This window comes from Sceloporus undulatus, chromosome 3, assembly GCF_019175285.1.
Source record: "Sceloporus undulatus isolate JIND9_A2432 ecotype Alabama chromosome 3, SceUnd_v1.1, whole genome shotgun sequence".
NCBI lineage: Eukaryota > Metazoa > Chordata > Lepidosauria > Squamata > Phrynosomatidae > Sceloporus > Sceloporus undulatus.
In genome coordinates this window covers 274,397,809-274,414,246 of record NC_056524.1, presented here as the reverse complement: position 1 = coordinate 274,414,246, position 16,438 = coordinate 274,397,809, and the positions used below count along the sequence as shown (strand labels likewise).

Sequence of the window (16,438 nt, the reverse complement as noted above, 5' to 3'; positions counted from 1 at the left end):
ATCATCATCATCATCATCATCATCATCATCATCATCATCATCATCATCATAATATAAAAGTTTATTTATATCCCGCCCCTTGAGGTCAATCGGGGTGGCTAACAACAATAAAATACAATACATTGTAGATCAAAATTCCCTCCCCCCCTTAAAAAATTAAATCAATTATAATTAAAACCAACTAATTAAACAATATTAACACATACACATTATTACAAGACAAACAAAACAAAACAAAACAAATAAAACAGTAAACTACAGTAGCATTTCCAAGGAGGACCTTGGGGACTCTCATAAGAACAGGGTTCCTGAGGCCAGGGTTATCTATTCCGGAAAGGCCTGCCGGAAGAGATCTGTCTTGACAGCCTTTTCAAAGCTGTCTAAAGATGTCAATTGACGGATCTCGTCCGGCAGGCTGTTCCACAATCTGGGGGCAAAACCAGAAAAAGCCCTCTGGGAGGTTAGCCTAAAGCCTAGCTATGTTGATCCTGCAGCAATTCCTCCCATATGACCGGAGTGGTTCGGGTATATTATATGGGAGAGCGGTCCCTGAGATAGTTTGGACCCAAGCCATTTAGGGCTTTAAAGGTGATAACCAACACCTTGTACTGGACCCAGAAGCTAATAGGCAGCCAGTGGAGGGACTTCAATACTGGAGTAATATGGTCCCTCCTCGATGTTCCTGACACAACTCTGGCCGCCATGTTCTGCACTAACTGCAGTTTCCGAATCAAGTACAAGGGTAGCCCCATGTAGAGCGCATTACAGAAATCTAGACATGAGGTTACCAGCGCATGTACAACAGTCTCGAGATCCCTTACTTCCAGAAAAGGGCGCAGTTGGTGTATCAGCCGAAGCTGATAACAGGCACTCTTGACTGTCGCATTTACCTGATTTATCATCAGGAGTGATGAGTCAAGGAGCCCCCCCAGACTGCGAACACAGTCACTGGAGGAGAGTGTGACCCCATCCAGGACTGGAGGTTGCAACCCAATTCTTGGTTTTGGGGCCGCTACCGTGAGCACCTCTGTCTTGTCCGGATTCAGTTTCAATCTGTTTTTCCTCATCCAGCCCATTACTGCTTGGAGGCATTCATTGAGAGAGGAGATGCCATTAGAATTTGAGTCCGATGAACGAGACACGGAGAAATAGATCTGGGTGTCATCAGCGTACTGATAACATCCAGCTCCATAACTCCGAATAATCTCACCCAGCGGCTTCATATAGATGTTAAATAACATCAGGGACAGTATAGCACCCTGTGGAACCCCACAGGTGAGCTCCCTTTTACTGGAGAAGCTGTCCCCGAGCAGCAGCCTCTGGGATCTGCCCGAGAGGAAGGACCAGAACCATTGCAATGCAGTGCCCCCGATACCTAACCCCCTCAGGCGGTCCAAGAGGATGCCACAATCTATTGTGTTGAAAGCCGCTGAGAGGTCTAGGAGCACCAACAGAGTCACACTGCCCCTGTCGATGCTCAGACGCAGATCGTCGGTCAAGGCAACCATGGCAGTCTCAACCCCAAAGCCTGTCCTAAAGCCAGTTTGAAATGGGTCTAGATAATCGGTTTCATTCAAGACAGCTTGGAGTTGAAGAGCAACCGCCCTCTCGATTACCTTGCTCAAGAATGGTAGCAAAGAGACTGGCCTATAGTTGTTCATATCCAGGGGGTCCAGGGAAGGTTTTTTCAGAAGCGGCTTAACAGCCGCTTCCTTCAGACAAGATGGAATATGTCCTTTCCTGAAGTACACATTGATGATATCCGTAAGGAACGTCCTCAATGCATCCCCCCCCAGACGGCCAGCCATGATGGGCAAGGGTCGAGAGGGCAAGTTGTTTTCCTCACCCTACCAAGGAGCTTGTCCACGTCATCAGTACTCACAGATTGCAGCTGATCCAGAATAACTTCATCGACAGAGTCTATGGTTTCTGTTGGAATATTGGTGTCTAAGTCGGCTCTTATCTGAGAGATTTTATCTACAAAGAAGTTATTAAACGCGTCGCAGCAGGCCGTCGTCGGGTTAAGTAAAGGATTTGGCGCAAGGGACACCTGCGTCATCTCCCTCACCACCCTAAACAGCTCTGCTGGACGGGACTCTGCAGATGCAATACGTGCAGAGAAGAAGGATCTCTTCGCTGCACATACTGCCTCCCAAAGAAAGTTCCTATGGCGAGTTCTGTCGGATAAGAGTCGAGTCTTTCGCCACTTGCGCTCTAGTCGTTGTCCAAGCCGCTTCATATTCCTAAGCTCTCGTGTATACCATGGCTTACGGTTTGAAGCGGAATGGCAAGGACGCTTGGGAGCAATCGTGTCGACAGCCCTGGGGAGATCAAAGAATCATATAGAATTGTAGAGTTGGAAGAGACCACAAGGGCCATCCAGTCTAATAGCTATTGATGGTGTATGCCTTCAAGTCACTCCTGATTTAGTCTAAAGAAAATCTATTGCAGAGTCTTTTTAGCAAGATTTACTCACAGGTCCTTTGCCTTTGCCTTCCTCTGAGACTGTACTTTGCCCAAAGTCACCTAGCAGGTTTCCCTAGCTAAAAGAGGAGTCAAACCTCAATCTCCCAGACCACTAGTCCAACACTCAAACCACTAGGCCACATTGGCTCTTAGTAAGACAACCAGACTACCTTTTGACATTTCTGCAGACTAAGACCTCCTTTCCTCTGTTCTCTTTCTTTCTTTCTTTCTTTCTTTCTTTCTGTAGGCAAACACCTATTATTATTGTTGTTCTCTTCCTCCTCCTCTTCCTGTTATTAATTTTATTTATGACTTTTACACTGTGAGGGACCTTACAAATTAAAATGAATACAATTATTTATTTGTTTATTTATTCCATTTATACCCCGCTTTTCTCCCTGGAGAGGCCCAAGGCGGCTCACAAGAAAGCCTTTAGAAAATGGCAATAAAATTCAAAACCATTAAAACGTCTATATCCATTATAAAACCACATAAAATATATACAAGTTGAAAACAAATTAAAAACCCACCTACACCATAAAACCACCCTGCTTTGAATATCTATTTATTTAACAATTATTTATTACTTATTATTTATTTATTTTATTTTTATCCCGCCTTTCTCCCAAGTTGAAACCCAAGGTGGCTCACAAATATACAATATACAATTTTAACAATTTACAATATAGCTTAAACTATGAAAAAGATAAAACCAGAATCAACCTATTAAAGTATTAAAACAATTTAAAGCAGGCTTTGGTTACTAACAGGCTGTGGCAGGGTTGTTTTTTTTTTAAAGAAAATGTGCCGTACTTTTATCTTATTACTAAGTTTTGTGTGTGTTTAAAACTGTTTTAAATTCCGGTTGCCACTTTGGGATGATATCCAAGTGAAGAAAAAGACTGAAAATTGTTGGGCCAGCCTGAGGGAGGAGAGGACAAATAACTGCTTTTGTGCCTATTTGGAACATTCTGAAATAGCTGGGGGTGAAAATGGTCTCAGAACTGTGCATGGCCCAGTCCAGACAGGCCAAAAAGGACACCCTTGTCACATGCGAGGGGTGCCTTGGGGCGGCGCATGTAGGCGCCCCTCATACGTGATGAGGGTATCAAAATGGCAACGCCCTGTACAGACGGGCGCCACCATTATGACGTGCCACATCATGGTGCCGTTATGATGTCACGAGTGCGCCATTGGCGCACTGCAATGTTGTAATGGTGTCACAAGAAGAACCTGCTTTTTGCAGGTTCTTTTTGGTCTGCGGGAAAGCCCCGCGGTCTGGAGGCTGCAGCTTTCCCGTGGTCCAAAAGTAGGTGCTGGGAGACCCTCCCTTTTGGGCGGGCTGTACCCCGCCCATGTTACACACACACACACACACACACACACGGGGATCCCCCCCCCCCCCAGTCCTGTCTTTACTTCTGCTATCTTGCTATTTGCAGTTCTTCCTACAGCTGTGCTGGATGTTGTGCACTGACCCCATTCGTAATCCTATTCTGTTCCTCCACAAACCCTTTTACCTGGATGTGTTCCCGATACTGCTGCTGTGCCTCATACTCGCGATGCTGGTTCTTCAGCCGCTCCTCTTTGATCTTAACAAAGTTCTCAAAATCGCCGCGATAGCTGTCTAGCCGCTGCGAGTGCAGGTGGATAATATCAGTAGCCACGGCATTCAAGAAATTCCGATCATGGGAGACCACCAGGATAGTTGACTGCCAGGTCTAGAAGAGGCAGCAACCAAAAAGGAAACTTAGTCCGGCAGGGTGGACATTGCAACCTGATCAAACAAAGCAAATTAGTTCCCAAAGAGAGCTACACCATAGCCTTGACTTAACATGCTCTCCCAGTCAAAATCAGAAGGAAAGCTGTGTCAGCCGTCTTCAACTTTGTGCCCTCCAGAAGATCAGAGCTAAGCCTTCCATGACTATGAGTTATGGGCATGGTTGGAGTCATAGGCCAAAACATGTGGAGGTCACCAGGTTGGGAAAGGCTACAATATGCCTTTTGCATTCAACTGCCAAACAGACCTGCAGATAGTTTTCCAGCCAGATGATTGCCTTCACGTCCAGCATGTTAGTTGGCTCTGAAAATGAAGAAATTCTTTGAGAAGGAGCTCAGTACCTAAGAAATAACAGCAATCAAACACATGGAACAGTAGCCATGTTCTTCAAATAGAGAGTAACATGTCTAGCTAACAGGCTATAACTCTGTGGTAAGGCAAACACAGTACACACACAGGCCCTAGGTTCAGTCTGTTTGCACTTCCTTTCATTCAGGTTTGGAAGTGAAGCTGCAATTGGGCACCACAATTCAAAAAGGATGTTGAAAAATTGGAGTGTGTCCAAAAGAGGACCACCAAAATGGCAAAGGGCCTAGAAACCATGACTTAGGGAACAATTTAGGGAGCTGGGTATGTTTAGCCTGGAGAAGAGAAGGTTAAGGCGTGATATGATAGCCATTTTTAAGTATCTGAAGGAGTGTCACATTGAGGACAGAACAAGCTTGTTTTCTGCTGGTCCAGAGACTAGAACATGGAACAATGGATGCAAGCTACAAGAAAAGAGATTCCACCTCAACATTAGGAGGAACTTCCACACAGTAAGAACTGTTTGACAGAGGAAAACATTTCCTCGGAGTCTGGTGGAGTCTCCTTCTTTGGAGGTCCTTAAGCAGAGGCTGGATGGCCATCTGTCAAAGAGGTTGCTTTGATTGTAATTTCCTGCATGGCAGAAGGGGGTTGAACCCGATCAGGGCCCTTCTTGGGGTCTCTTGCAACTCTAGGATTCAATGAAATTAAATGTACACTTTCCAAACAAGCCAGGATCTGGACACCAACTTTAATTCATAGTCTTATATTCTACCTTGTTCAGAAGCCAATAATTAAAGTTCCTTATGTAGATGGAATAGAAAGTAGGGCTAAGCGTAGCTCTCTGGCTCATGCAATGCAAGAAGGCTGAAGCTTATGCACATCACAGGTTATCTAATTGAGGGGTGATCTCCAAAATGGGGCCCAAGTTTTCAGACTGCTGCTAACCAAAGCCTGCCTGATTCAAGTGTCACATTGGAAACTGCCATGAGGACCCACTGAGGAGAAGGATGGATGGAGCATGCAAGCCCTTACTATATGTCTGCTCAACATTTAGCATTCTGATGTACCTCAAGCATTGCCCCCTTTCCTTCCTCCCATGTTTCCAGAAAAGACTTACCATCAAGCAGGAGGAGATCAGGCCTGAGGGAATTGCAACCAGCAGGACGCAGAGATGAGTGGGGAAACAAAGAAAGAAGTGCACATCAATACTGATGCTCCAACTAAAGGCTTCTATACAGTTGTTCCAACAAAACTATTTCTGACAGCATGGCCTTACAAAATCATCCCCCCCAAACCAAGCCTGACTAGCATTAGTTATTTTTTGCTTGGAGATCCTAGAACTGCTTCTGCTAGCAACTCCTGCTTGGGCTTTTGTACAGTTGTACATCATATACTCAAGAAGTCTGTCTCACTGCTCAAGTATTCCCACATTTATAACTGGTAGATTCAAAGCTATGTTTTAAAAACTGCGCAGGTTTTTAATTTGCAGACATCGTTCGAACTTTGCAGCTATCTGGCTTTTCAAAAATCTGAAGTTATAATTCATTTCAATCTGGAAAGAAGCGGCTGGCATTCAAAGGAAAGGAAATCAGAGACAAGAACCAGATGTCTAGGACTGGGATTGTGTTGACTGAAGAAGGAAGCATACCGCCAGAAAGAGGCACCTCCCCGGTGCCTCTCTTTGCTCCGGAGGAGCGGCACAGCAACCAAATTGCGCAGCACTGCTGCGGAGCAAAAAGGAATGCCTGAAAGTGGCTCCTTTTTGCGGCATTGCTGCAACGCCACAAAACTCCAGAGACATCACAATGACGTCACAGCTGCAACGCCCTGTCTGGAAGCAGCACAGCTGCGATGTCGCCATTAAGTGCCCCTTCTGGTGGGCGTGCCTCAGTTGCGGTGGCCTCATCACATGCAAGGGCTGCCGGGCATGTGGGCGCTCCGCCCACCAGGCAACCCTTGTACGTGATGAGGGAGCCTCAGATACTTAAAGAGGGCTATCAAAGGCCGCTCTGTTTTTATTCACAGTGCTTGCAGTAGAAAATGCCAATGGTTTAAAGCACTACTGTTTCCAAAATCATAAGACATAAATGGTGACTGGCTGCTTAAAATGATGCTTCTATGGTTCTTGTTTTTACTGCTGTTTCACTCAGCTTTGGCAGCTTGTCTTTTTAAAGCTAATTTCTGAAATTGCCACTTTGACTACATTTTAAGCTACCCCAAACCTAGCATATTGTTTTTAAATATGCAAACAAAGTATTTTAAAACATGGATAGATTCTTCATATGTAATCCCACCCTAATCCAAAGACCCCAGGTCTCATAAAGAATCACAAGGGGATTCAAATTTATGATTGACATCAGTTTTAAGACTACTGCCCCAATGCACTACGCTTCCTCGCCCTTGTTAAGCTGTTGTTGTTGTTAACTGTCATCAAGACAACTTTGACATATGGTGGCCCTTTGAATGAGAGACCTCCATGACTATTGCTTTCTTGGCTATCCATCTGGAATGTGGTGCTTCTCTTTTCCTACTACCTTCTACTTTACTAAGCATTACTGTCTTTTCTAGTGAGTCATGTCTTCTCTTGATATGGCTAAAGTACAACAGACTCAGTTTCTCCATCTTGGCTTTAGGCTTGATTTGCAGTAGGATCCCTTTTATTAGGCTGAGAGAGAATGAGTTTGCTAAGGCTACTTAAAACACTGAGCCATAGTGATTTGAGTGTTGGATTACTAATTTGTAGACCAGGTTTTGATTCCCAGCTCAGCCATGAAACCCACAGGATCACCTTGGGCAAGTCACACTCTCTCAGCCTTCTCAGGGGAAGGAAATGGCAAAACCCCTCTAAACAAATCTTGCCAAGAAAACTTCATGATAGGTTTGCCTTAGGGTCACGATAAGTCAGAAACGACTTAAAGGCACACAACAATAACCACAATCCAAAACACAAGCACTGTGTCTCCAACTTGATATGCAAGAATTCCACACTTCAATATATACTTGTACAGCTGTCTGCATTTCTTGGTGCTGCACACTACTGCCACATCAATTTAAACTAAGGATCCAAACCTACTTAAACTCTGTTATGAATGCAGTTTCAAGATACGAACCTGACTGCAACCAATATGACATACCTGGCAAAAAGGGCACGAGCTAAAGCCAGCCTCATTCTCCAGCCTCCTGAGAACTCTCTGGAAAGAGAAAAATCAAAGGAGGTATCAGATTCCTTGTGCCAAATGAATGCGCCAGTCAGGTTAGTTAAATAAAGGAGATCTTATGAATGCTTGTATGTAAGAATGCCACAGTTGTCTTGATTCAGTTAATTTATTATTATTGTTATTCATTAAAATATTATATCCCACCTTGTATCATGAGACCTTAAGGTAACTGCCTTAAGATCTCATGATACAGGATGGGATATAATAACATTTAAGACAAATAAAATGTAAGACTTATAAAACATTTTAAACAATAAAAAACTATTTACACAGACTAAAGACCTATGAAATCATTCAAAGGTTAGAGCTATTTCAAACCATGTACTTGGGTCTCTCCAGAAAACTTCAGTCCTTAGACAGAGGTGCTCCTTCATAGAAGTCCCAAGAACTTTAAATGTCCATCACAAGCACCATGAATTTAGACTGAAAGTATATTGGCCATTTGCTCTTGAGCCTCAGCCAACTGTAATGTGACGATATAGGCCATCAAAACCCCTTCACCTAAGCACCGTCAAGGTCCTTTCCTTTTGAAAAGTAGGACTCCCAACTGCTCAGGTCACAGTCACCTGCAATAGGGATCACTTACTTGGTTGTCTGTTGCTGCATCTTTGCACTGAATCCCAGCCCAGCCAGAATAACCGATGCTCTGCAGAGAGGAGGAAAGGGAGACACAGTTGCTGCTTTTAATAAGTTTATTGTAGGTTTTGTCAATGCAGCATTGCATAAACAACAGTCAAGAACTTTACAATCAGATGAGACAGATATAGAGTCAATTGAGATTAAGACCTGTCTTGGGCTGGGGCAAAGAACCAATATTGTGACTGATGCAGTCAATAAATCGGAACCAAGCTTGTAAGCTCTGAGTCTGTGTGGCTACAGTAAAAATATTTTAGTCCAGTTTTCAATAGATAAACACGTTCTTCTAGTTATTTGCATTGAGTCTGGCTGCTACACAAAGGAAAATAATCATCTCCTTATGATGAAGTTGTTTATGTGAGCCTACGAACAGAGCTAGTAAGCCTACAGATGGAGAGGCTATTACAGTTTCATTAGTAATTTTACTGACCAGAGCATAGATATTCTTAAAAAATGTTGATACTCAGGGTCAACAACTCTGTCCCATGTGAATATAGGTGTTCTGAGGCACAATTTCTCCAACACAAATCTTCTGACTGCTTATCAGAGTAGCTTAAGCATACAGGTGCTAAATACCAATGATGACTTCTTCAAGGGAGTGTTCTCTCATCTCAGAAGAAATAGACTTGAAGGGGAGAGGCTTCCAACCCTGAGGCTGAAGAGGAGTCCCCAGTTTCTACCCCTAATTCTCTTAGGGGAATGTCCCCACAGATCTAGAGTAAAAGGTCTCCATCATTAATGTGCAGAGTTTTCTTTGAAGTGCCTCAGCAGTTCAGCTGAATGCTTAACAATGACTTCAAAATGGCTAAGTTTTCTAAACATACGATTTCTGGGTAGGAAATCACAAGCAATGTTCAGTAAATTTGCAACCAGGATGAGTGAGTGTCTCCTAGTTTTTCTTTGAGCTGAGGACTAGATTTTGGTCTGTAGTCTTGGAAGCTAAGCAGGGACAGGCTTGGTTAGTGCTTGGGTAGGAAACTGCCATGGAATACCAGGTGCTGTAGGTTATATTTCAGAGGAAGGCAATGGCAAGCCACTTCTTAGTATTCCTTATCTAAGAAAAGCCATAGAGTCACTTTAAGTCAACAAGTGACTTGAAGGCACAGACACACACATTTCATTGAATACATCTGTGAGTTGGTATAGATTAGTTTTCCCAAACCTTCCATCTATCTTTGTCAAAGAGAGGAGAGGAGAGAAAGAAAGGAGACTACAGTGGTACCCCGGGTTACGAAAATAATTCGTTCCACCGCCGCGTTCGTAACCTGAAATGCTTCGTAAGCCGAAAAAGCCATAGGCGCTAATGGGAAAAGCCGCGATTTCGTGCGAAAAAGCGCCAAAAAGCACCAAAATTTTTTTCGTAACCCGAAATAACCTTCGTAACCCGGAACAGTTTTTTTCTATGGATTTTTTTCGTAACCCGGAAATTTCGTAAGGCGGCACATTCGTATCCCGGGGTACCACTGTAATTGCGAATGAGCCATTAAGAGTTTGTTAAGAGGAAATATAACTGAATCTCTGAGGAGAGGGGGTTACCAATATGGCTGCATGATTTAGATGACAGTTTAAGGAATTACCCCAGTAAAGTTGTGCCAGCTTTTAAAGTTACTACATTCCAACCCTTCTAAACTGGCCAAAGGACCAAAATACACTTGAACCTTTAACTGAAGAATGCACAACTTTTTCAACTAGGGATCATTCAGAACCTAGCTGTGTGGTCCTGGACAAGAAAAAGGGGTTATACCTATTCTCCCGCCTTTCTCTAGAAATCATCCTCTCTCTTCTTCCCACCTCTCACTCCCATCTGCATCTATCAAGATTGAATTTGGAGAAAGCAGCCTAAATCTTATTGCTAGTCCTGACTAGAGGAGACTCACTGAATCAATAGGATTAACCTATGTAGTGACTTACTATTCAACAATTCATTCAAAGGATCTACTCTAATTGGGATGAGCCAACAGGATTCCAGTCATCAGTTACCTGGGGACTGACATATCCACTGATGTGAGAGCGAGAACTCAGTTTTAACCTAAACCAGGCTTAGAATAGGAAACTGGCACCATATATATGTATGTGTGTGTGTGTGTGTGTGTGTGTGTGTGTGTGTATGCTGGTTTGGGAGAATTTTTTTTTTTTCTTGGTAGCCTTTGGGTTTCAAATTTACAAATAGCATTTTAGGCACATCAGATGTTGCTGTTTTATAACCTGGACCCTGAGACAGATATATAATAGCATGCTTGAATTTTACTAGAGATTGCCCCACTCTTTAGACATCTCCACACAGGCTGAAGATGTGCATCGGTTTCTATAAAGGAACCTTATCTTACCTCGCTGGGGCCTTGTCTGCCTCAATCTCTTCCAAGGCGGCATAGATTTCAGACAGTCTGGTGCCTTCAGTGCCTTCTACTCTGAAACAGGACAGGATGACAATTTGGCAGTTTGTACACAGCAAGTTAAGTTCAGCTCTGTACAAAGAACATCTATGCATGAAGTGAGGTGAGCTGGGCAGGATACATCATGACAAAAGAGTTACCTTCCAGAATTGACCTGGGCTGTCAATGCCTTTTCTTCTCTCAGAAGGCTCTCGCGTTTGGTGTCACATTCCAGCACGCTCTGCAGGGCTTGTGTATCGTCCCCTGCCACCTCCTGCTCAACATGGAGGATACTGATGTGTGAGGGGATGCGCAAACTACGGCTAGCGATCATCTTCAACAAGGTGGTCTTACCCAAACCATTCCGGCCCACCAGGCCATACCGCCGTCCATACGCCAGGTTCAAGTCTGCACCCGTGAGGAGGACACTGAAACAAAGCAACGTCCAAGCCTTAGAACAGTCTGATTCTGCCCTACTAGCCCAAAGCATGGCCCCTCATAAAACAGCATCAGCAAACTTGGAGTTCAGTGCAACAGGAACAATGACATTACACCACGTGAGAGGAGCCACAATTTGGTTCATATGGACAAATCTACTTTAATTGCTTCCCGAGCATCAACTACACCCTCAAGCAGAAAATTTAAGCTCTGGATGCAAGCCACTCCAGACATTTTACCCTATGTTTGTCTCCCTTCAACATTTGACCCAAATGCTGATCCTCCTCAGCCACTCCTTCCAGCTCCTACCTCAGTCTTCCCCAAACTGGGAAAGGCTGGCCTTAAATGCCCATGACATTTCACTAGCCATGTTAGCAGTCAAAACATCAGGAGGCATCAGGTTAAGGTTAGTATTACTTCCTCAGTCGTTCAACAAATAACCTACAAGAAATTAGTTCTTCCTTTTTTTGATTTATATTATGAATTTATACAGCCCTTCTTTGGTACAAAACACCCCTATATTGGCTAACAGAATACAGTACAGTAGCTGAAGACATAATACACAGGCAAGAAAACAACAAAGTAACAGAATAAAAAAGCGGTAGCAAAGTTATTTCTATTCAAATTTCTACAGGATAATAATTGGGGCAACACCAACGAAGTGCTTAAGGACTCCCTGGATGGGTCCTTCTGCCCACAGAAGCTCAGGCAACAACACTCCCCTAATTCCTCGTAATTATAATCCCTTCACCAAGTGGATGAAGAACAAATCGCAATCACGGTGCTTTCTTAAATTTTCCATTTTAGGGTGTGATGCCTTAATGAAAATGTTCTTAGTGCCTTGTTTCTTCTTTCTCTTTCAGTCCATCCTTTTAACACATTCTGCTTGAATCTTACCCTATTATGAACAGCATCCAGATTATTATTCTAATGGAATTGCCTGTTAAGCATCCCTTATATCCTAAGCTTATTTGAACATTTTGTTGTTGCTGTTGATTTAGTAGTCCTTGTGGAACTGAAATAAATGTTTTTTTAAAAAGTCCTACAAAATAAAATGATCCTTCCCTGCCACCATAAAGGCATCCCATAAATTGGGATCCACAACCAAGGAGGTTCTCTCCGCAGTCATTTTCTCTGTCATTTCTCTTGATGCTCCCGTTCTCTCGACAGCCTCTCCAATTATGCAAGTGCAGCAAGGCTTACATTCAACTTCCTGAATAATGGCTACAGTACTTATGCTGATGGGAACTGCAACCAAAGCACCAGTTGGGCACTAGACTGTTTACCCAGACTCAGCAGTCCTTTAGGAATCCAGGTTCTAGGTCTTACAGAGTGTAAAGAGAAAGCAGAAGCACTTTGAAACATGGCCTGCCACACTTTAGAGAACAGCTATTCCAGCAGGAGTGAGACATATTCTCTGTGCCCTGTCCAGGTCTGCTCTAAAATATAAGCCTACTGGATGAAATCTACATTCAGAGATCTCTGTCCACAGCCAATTGTTCTACATCCCAATTTTGGCTGCTCACTAGGACTCACCGCTCACCGAAGGACACATCGAAGTTTTCAATGCGCACGTCATAGGACTTGTTCTTTCCTGATGTCTCCAGGCGTGTCTCTTTCTTGCTGGCAGCTTGGCTGGCAGATGCCTCTTCAAGCACCCTGTTTCCAGCCACAAAACAAAAGATCATTCAACTCAGGGGAACACAAAAACATCTTCCCACTACTTGGAATGCACTGGCCTTCCCATGCACAATACCACCAGTTCTCAATGAGACAGTAAGCCTCTTTCTGGGCTTTCTCATTTCACACTGCAGGTGTGGGCTTGCGGGACAGAATGTCTGCCCACAAAACAAAGCTTTGTGTCCTCAAACTTTTTCTCCCCAGCAGCTTAGAAATCTGGAGAAAACAGATGTAACTGTGTTGCTTCCACACGTTTGCCAACCTGCTGCTACTGCTTCCTTCCACGTGGACACCCTGCTACCACTGTTGCCCACTCTGTCTCCAAGCCATGGCCTGAATGAGAAAATGACAATTCCCAACAGCTCTACATGTATACAGCCAGTTTTGTCTAGGATGGCTTTAGGTGGTTTTTAACCTCTAAAATGTTTTGCAAGCAGGGTATGTGGGAAGGTTAAGAGTAACAAGCAAAATCACCTGCTCCGTGGCATAGTGCATTTGGCTCAACACCCCCATTCTCTGCCTCAGAGTTCTTGCTGGCATCATCTCTTTCTTCAGGGTTTCTGTGTAGCACAGTGGTTCTCAAACAGTGGGTCACAGCCCCTTTGGGGGGGTCAAACGACCCTTTCACAGGGGTCACCTTAAGACCATTGGAAAATACATATTTCTGATGGTCTTAGGAACCAAGACACCACAATTTTATGGTTGGGGGGTCACCACAACATGATGTACTGTATTAAAGGGCCATAGCATTAGGAAGGTTGAGAACCACTGGTGTAGGAGAATGGGGCTTATTGCCAAAGGAGAGGAAAAAGATACGATACCCCAAACCCCTAACACTCCCCCCCAAACATCAATGGAAACTTTACCCAACTCCAGCAACAAGGTACAGTTCTCTCCGTATTTGTAGCTTTGACTTATGGATTTGATAATTCACAGATGATGTGATTAATATGCTCTCTTTAGGAATCTCTAGGTGACTCTCTGTTGTCAACCTCTGCCAAAGGTCACACTGGAGGAACTATAGATTCCTAAAAAGAACAATATGTAGGTCCTCCAGCACAATTTCATGGCCAACCTCTGGCAGATCTTGGCCACAGAAGGGCCATGGAGGACCCAGGGATTGCTAGAGAGATGTTCTCTCAGGTTAAAAAAAAGTATTTTTTTTCACTTGCACAGGTCTCCTGTGCCCCTAAGCCCAGCGAATGTGGAGAGTCCATTGTATTTGCTTGCTGCCAGACTCTTAGGATGACCCCTGCTCTTGAGAAGCAGCAACCAAGCCCTCTTGCTCGAATATAATAGTCCCCTTACTCACAGTGGGTTGCCAGATTTGGAAGAATCTCGTTCCTGCTTCTTGTTCTGCTTTGCCTTGAGGCGAGCCTCTGCCTTCTCCAGCTTCTTGGCATTCACCATCTGGAGATGGAGCAAGATCAAACATTAGAAGCTGTCATCATCTCCGAAAGAATAAATTGCTAGCTTGAATTATCTGGACCTCCTTGTTTCACTGGTACAGTTATGTACAGTTATGACAATTACAAGAGCAACAATACCAACACAACTGATCCTTGCGTCTTGAGTAGTGGCCACAACAAAAGGATCAGTTTGAAGAGGCAGCTGCACTACACAAGGATCTACAGTTTGATGTCATACCCAGAATTCTCTAATGAAGACATCTAGTGCTTGTCTACAGTGAAGTCTTAAAGGCCTCATTAAACTACAAATCCTAGGATCCTCAGGAAGGAGAGCTGATGGTTATAATGGTATCAAACTGTTATAATATTTATAGTGCAGATATGCCCTTAGTCTTCATATCAAAAGAAGGAAGAGGTGCCACATGATCTCTCCTGGAAAAAGCATAACAGGAGAAGCTAGAACCCAAAGAGCTTCAAGAGAAGAGGTGAGCAAACTGCAGATCTCAGCATCAGTGACCAGCACAGTCAATGGTGATGAATGCTGGGAGCTGTAGTAAAGGAAAGGAGGGTCTTTGTCATCCCAGCTGTACAAGCTGCTGTGTTATCTCAGCAACCTGGAGTCAACGGCAACAGGGTCCTCTAACCCTACCACCTGCTTACCGAGTTGTAGTTTCTTTTCAGCAGCAGCCCTGGTATGAGGTCCAAGCCGGAATCTGCAAACAAAAGAGGCAGTGAACTAACTAACCCCAGCATCATCAGCACAGCACCAATCTCCAGTACCTTCCTCTTAGGAAAACACCATATCCCATGAACAAGAGATATAAAATCTTAACTAATGCCTTTGACATAGTTACTCATATTGCTGAATTTATATCCCACCTTTCTCTCAAGATGGGCTCAAAGGTATGGCCTACAGTCCTAGAATAAGATTAAGCTAAAGCCTTATTTTACCAAAGTTAAAAAAGGAATAAATGACAATATTATTATTAAAAGCTATGGTTAAAAACAATTAAATACACATTTCATAGATTCATAGAATAATAGAATTGGAAGAGACCACAAGGGCCATCCAGTCTAATGTCATTCTGCCATTTAGGAAGACACAATCAAAGTACCCCCGCCAAATGGCTATCCAGCTCTGTTTACAAACCTCCAAAGCAGGTTTAAAACATACATTTAAAACATATAGGTTATTTCATTCCTGAGCTCTCTCCATACTTGGATGCACACATGCATGTGTGCGCACACATGCATACACAAATGCTCTTCCGTTGTGCCCATACATCTCTGACCTGTCATGCTGGTACATGACAGACAGATGAGGAGATGAGGATGAGACTACATCCACAGAGTGTCTCCTCAAGCAAAGAGAGAGACTGGTCTTGGCCAGTTTCTTACAGCCAGCTTACAGCTTACTTCACTTCTGGAGCCTGGTCACAGTGCACAATTACAGTGGTATTATTCCACTTTAACTGCCATGGCAACACATTATGGAATACGGAGAGAGGCATTTACAATTCTCAGTCAGAGATCTCTACTGCATCAGCAAACTACAAACCCCAAGATGTTATTACAGTAGTTAGAATGGAAACGAACGTTGGGTACTTACCGTGATACGTTCATTTCCAGCAGAAGAGGGTCCAGGCATCCTGTAGCCTGGGTTATGCACCTCCCATTTGCTCCTGTAGGCAGGGACAAAGAAAAGAGACTGGCCCCTATATAGGGAGGAGCTAACCCCCCTGGGCCTCAGTCAATAACAAGCCAAGCGAGTAGCAGATAAAATCAAGAACTGACCTTTAATCGGTAACAATGAGAACATAGGCAAAACCATCCTATAGGACCGTCTCCAATGAGACCAGCCCTCATAGAGAACAAACAACCAGCGAACAGAGAAACTTGGGGTTCCATCAACAGGTCGAGCTGGGCCGCAGGGTGGCACCAAGGCTGGGCAGGATGTCAGGACCCTCTTCTGCTGGAAATGAACGTATCACAGTAAGTACCCAACATTCGTTTTCCCAGCAGAGAGGGTCCTGACCTCCTGTAACCTGGGATTTACAAAAGCCCTCTCAAGAAGGGAGGGAGGTGCCTAGACAGAACCTGTGGACTCAGCTACCACCTGCTGGAGGACCC

General features: G+C 44.0%; 1 protein-coding gene across 2 annotated transcripts in view; it reads right to left on the bottom strand.

Annotated features, from left to right (window-relative positions):
* The window catches only part of ABCF3 (ATP binding cassette subfamily F member 3), a 41,564-nt gene that overhangs the window by 15,323 nt on the left and 9,803 nt on the right, over positions 1-16,438 (bottom strand). For both annotated transcript variants that reach the window (XM_042457917.1, XM_042457918.1), the window contains 10 exons: positions 14,969-15,021; positions 14,212-14,309; positions 12,756-12,878; positions 10,943-11,209; positions 10,737-10,817; positions 8,360-8,419; positions 7,690-7,746; positions 5,673-5,695; positions 4,494-4,549; positions 3,987-4,187 (listed from right to left, as the gene is read on the bottom strand). In XM_042457917.1, coding sequence (XP_042313851.1) covers positions 3,987-4,187; positions 4,494-4,549; positions 5,673-5,695; positions 7,690-7,746; positions 8,360-8,419; positions 10,737-10,817; positions 10,943-11,209; positions 12,756-12,878; positions 14,212-14,309; positions 14,969-15,021 — 1,019 coding nt within the window. The remainder of the gene's footprint in view (positions 1-3,986; positions 4,188-4,493; positions 4,550-5,672; positions 5,696-7,689; positions 7,747-8,359; positions 8,420-10,736; positions 10,818-10,942; positions 11,210-12,755; positions 12,879-14,211; positions 14,310-14,968; positions 15,022-16,438) is intronic.